Source organism: Anneissia japonica, unplaced genomic scaffold (genome assembly GCF_011630105.1).
Source record: "Anneissia japonica isolate Jap-2015-1 unplaced genomic scaffold, ASM1163010v1 scaffold288059_len961885_cov194, whole genome shotgun sequence".
Taxonomy (NCBI): domain Eukaryota; kingdom Metazoa; phylum Echinodermata; class Crinoidea; order Comatulida; family Comatulidae; genus Anneissia; species Anneissia japonica.
Genome location: NW_022740566.1, coordinates 178,885 through 183,007, shown reverse-complemented (window position 1 = coordinate 183,007; position 4,123 = coordinate 178,885). Strand labels below are relative to the sequence as shown.

At 31.4% G+C, this 4,123-nt stretch overlaps 1 protein-coding gene across 2 annotated transcripts in view; it reads left to right on the top strand.

Annotated features, from left to right (window-relative positions):
* Window positions 1–4,015, top strand: part of LOC117118282 — a 7,503-nt gene extending 3,488 nt beyond the window's left edge. For both annotated transcript variants that reach the window (XM_033262847.1, XM_033262846.1), the window contains exon 3: window positions 2,352–4,015. In XM_033262847.1, the coding sequence (XP_033118738.1) occupies window positions 2,352–3,336 (985 nt within the window). In that variant the 3' untranslated portion in view covers window positions 3,337–4,015. The remainder of the gene's footprint in view (window positions 1–2,351) is intronic.
* The last annotated feature ends 108 nt before the right edge of the window (window positions 4,016–4,123 follow it).

Below are 4,123 nucleotides of genomic sequence, written 5' to 3'. Positions count from 1 at the left end.
GTGTATAAGAGACAGGTATATATAAATATGTTAAGTATGTTTAAATAAGTATTATTGTAATAAATTATAAATGTTACTGTATATAAATAATGTTCACATGTTTTTGTTGCGTAATTTTGGTAGGATTTATTTTTCCTTTCAGTACATTATATAATTTTTAACGTTGTATATCTCCTATACCTTATAACTTAGTATCTAATACCTTCAATTGGAGTCAAAACCTAATCAATTCTCTGGTGTCTTAAAGAGTTAAAGTTTCTTCATTTATTTTAACATGTATCTTTTTTTATAATTATAGTTTAAATGTTCACGATGGAATGAGTAAGATTGAATTGAAGAATAATAACCCATATTGATATGAATTAAAATAAAAAATGTATAAGTTTACAATGTGCAATATAAATTATCCTAATACATCCACGTGTTTATGGTTTGTTTGTAATAATCTCAGTTTCATTCTATAGTAGCAATACTTTCAGTATTTTTATTTTAATTTCCATGTATCTATTGTTGAATTTAACATGTGGATTTAATAAATGCATTCGCTTTACTTGAGTCACCTATATTACTCCCATATGTTCCAATCTAAAGGTCTTTCCAAATCAATTTCATAACGTCAACCTTGAAAATTTCATTTTATATTGAAAACTTTATTGAACGACATCAGTCTTAGGAGACTATGCAAAAAACCAACAATAGCGTCAGACACGATTTGAACTCGTAACCCTCTGATTATATGCAATCATCTTCATCACTAAGCTGCGGTACACCTCTGTTGATCAATATAAGTATTTAAAACAGTAAAATTGAATTATTACAAGATAACTCGAATATGAATTTAAATATTAGTGTTCGAGTTAAGATTACGTGATTTCCAGGGTTAAGACTCTCAATCTTAGGGAGTTCCAGTTGACAAAAGAGATCATAATGTGATACAGTAATTGAGTTTGTTGCTTAGGTGCAAATAAATAAATAAATAAATAAGTAAATAAACACAGCTGAATTAAGTGAATATGGGAGCATAAAATTAATTGTCTTTATAAGTAAGAAAGTAAAACCAAGTAAAAGGAAGTTGAACTTAAATTGAGTTCTCATACAAATATTGTTGTATATTCAGGTAGATACTGCAGTTGACGATCTGCCTTACAAGGTAGAATTGACTTACACCATGGAGGAACTAATTCCTCCATGCTTATTACCCCATCGTACCCAAGTTTACCATTTATGTTTAAGATCTGGATTATGTCATGTTTTTCTAATGTTATGATTTGTAACAAGTTTAATAAATATCTATAATTAGTCTTATTTAGTAAATGCTACTCACTCCCATGCGAACTTATCTAGAGTCAGTTTGCGTTCTATGCCTCAAGGTCTTGTCCCTTTATAGACTTCCTTCTATTTTGGAGGAGGCTTCCCGATGTAGAAATTATAATTTGAAACTTTGCCTTATCTGGATTAACACTCTTTTCAAGTTAATTATAGACATATCTGAAAATGTTCGACAGGCTAACCACTGCCCTGTTACGCCCCTGGTCAAATTCACTGCACCGATCCTCTGGTCCACACTCGCAGTCTTGATTCTCTTTGATAGACTTACTAGTCTGCAGTACCTAGGCAAAAACCTAGGTGTATTCTTGTACTGGAGCTAGCATTTTAGCTGTCACACCATATATATATATATATATATATATATATATATAACATATATCATATATATAACATATATCATATATATATATATATATATATATATATATATAACATATATCATATATATAACATATATCATATATATATATATATATATATATATATATATAACATATATCATATATATAACATATATCATATATATATATATATATATATATATATATATAACATATATCATATATATAACATATATCATATATATATATATATATATATATATATATATACACTATAAATGTATGTATCAACGTCATTACACCGATGAACATTCATTCACTAAACCTTCATCAATCATAAAACATTGGAACCGTTCCTTAATATAATAGATGCGTCTTGGTAAACTCATTCTGACTCACTCATAAGTACATTTCGGTCACTAATGCAATGGTTATGAAAGCTAATTTATACACTTCCCAATACTAAATAGGATAATTCCATTTCAAACATTAATAATTTGAATTATTTTGCATATAGAATGTTTTGTTTTTGTTTTGTTTTTTTTGTTTACATTTTCATCAGTCAAAGATGTTTAACCCGATCAGTCAAAGAGGTTGTTAGAAACTCAAAATAAAAATTGCTTTGGGATGGTGTACTTTTCTATATAGCTTGTTTATCTATTCTCTACATTCTTATTTCAGACAAAAAGAGAATTGCTGCACACCAGCCCAGTCCCGGAGGCGTTTGCTGTATAATGCCTATGAGTGTATTGATGAGTTGAAATCACAAAGTATCGTCAACAATGCATATTCCACGTATTCGTTAAGTAGTAGCGTAGACAAAGATGCTGTTTATCAAGATATTCAGGACATTAAAAGACGAGATGATAAGAGAGATAAAAAACACGATAGAAGTAGTATAGCTTGTATGCTCAATGGACTAGAATCTGTCGGGAAAATTGTCACAGTTGCAAGAAGCAAAACATGGAGCCATAGTGAGGATTTTAAGGAACGTACACTACCAAGAAAAAGTAGTTCTATGGGAAATGAAAGAAGACCAGAGATGTTTGTACGGTATCCATTATCAAACAAAGCGCCACCACGAATAGAGTTCAGGTGTAAGGTGCCTCGTACACCTCCCCCACCTGTTCCATGCCTTCCACCACCAGACCACGCTAAGACTTTCCATGTTCGAGAATACTGCAGCGCACCGGAATTACCACGTCCACGTCCTCATAGTGATTTTAACGTCCTCAATGAAGCTGGTTCGAAACGAAACGTTCGCCATACTGTTTTTTTACAACCGGCTAATACATATGTTCAAAAGACTCAAGGTTTGCCGATAGTGCGTATGTCCAATTTGTCAGACAATCTGGGCTACAGTGACGCGATTTATGCCGAGCCAAAGGACACACTACTTGAGAACGAAGCCAAAACCTCCCTTACGAAATCAAAGGATTCGGCGTTTGATTACGACAGTGATGCAGAGGACGAGACAATCTGGGAAGACAATCCGATTTACGAGGACTCTGATTCGTTATCAGATACTGATTATACAACTTCTACGCTTGACTATTCCGAAAGCAACGTTATGTTTCGAATTGGTTGTTTTGGAGACTATGATGACATGGGAAACGAATTTATACGAAAAACGCATATATATTCTGAAATACCAGAAATTAAATAAAAAATATTTAAAAATTATAAACTTTACGAACGACTTTAAGAATATTCATGCCGAAGAGCTGAATACATTCCCGTTTAATGAACATTTCATGAAATTAAGATCAGACCAAATATCTGACGATCTTCAAGACTTTTTAGTGTAAACATTAGTTGGGAAAAGTACGATATGACGAATGATAAATTGTTATTGTTCTGATTTGTTAATATTTCGATGGTGATTAAGGAATCGTTGAGAAATTCGAAAACAATTGGGGATGTGGAGCAGTAGTTTGGACTATGTAATTTAAAGAAATTGTTGATTGTGCTCTGATTGAAAAAATACGTATTATTGATGGAGGCTTTGCTTTTGAAACAGGCCAAGGTTTTCAGCCATGAGACAAATGTAGTTATACCTTATGCATGGTCTGTATTGTCCGATTCCCCTGACGAGCCTGAACTCCCCTTATTTTTGGTGAGACACGTGTGTATTCCTGACCCCGCATATATTCTTAGTCAGTTGTTAAGTTTGATTGACACTCCGAAAAGGTTCATTAGCACATGCATACGGTATATAATACCGCTCTTAAATTATTTACACGCGGCGCCCTTCAACTGTAGGGAATTAAAAATTAAAACACGTTTAAAGTAATTTGCAAAACTTTGAAATATTCCAATCTGTGTTTGATCAAAAGCTGGTCACTTATAATATATTAATCATAATATATATATAATATATAATATATATAATATATATAAAAAATATATATAATATATATAATATAATATAATATATATAATATATAAAATAA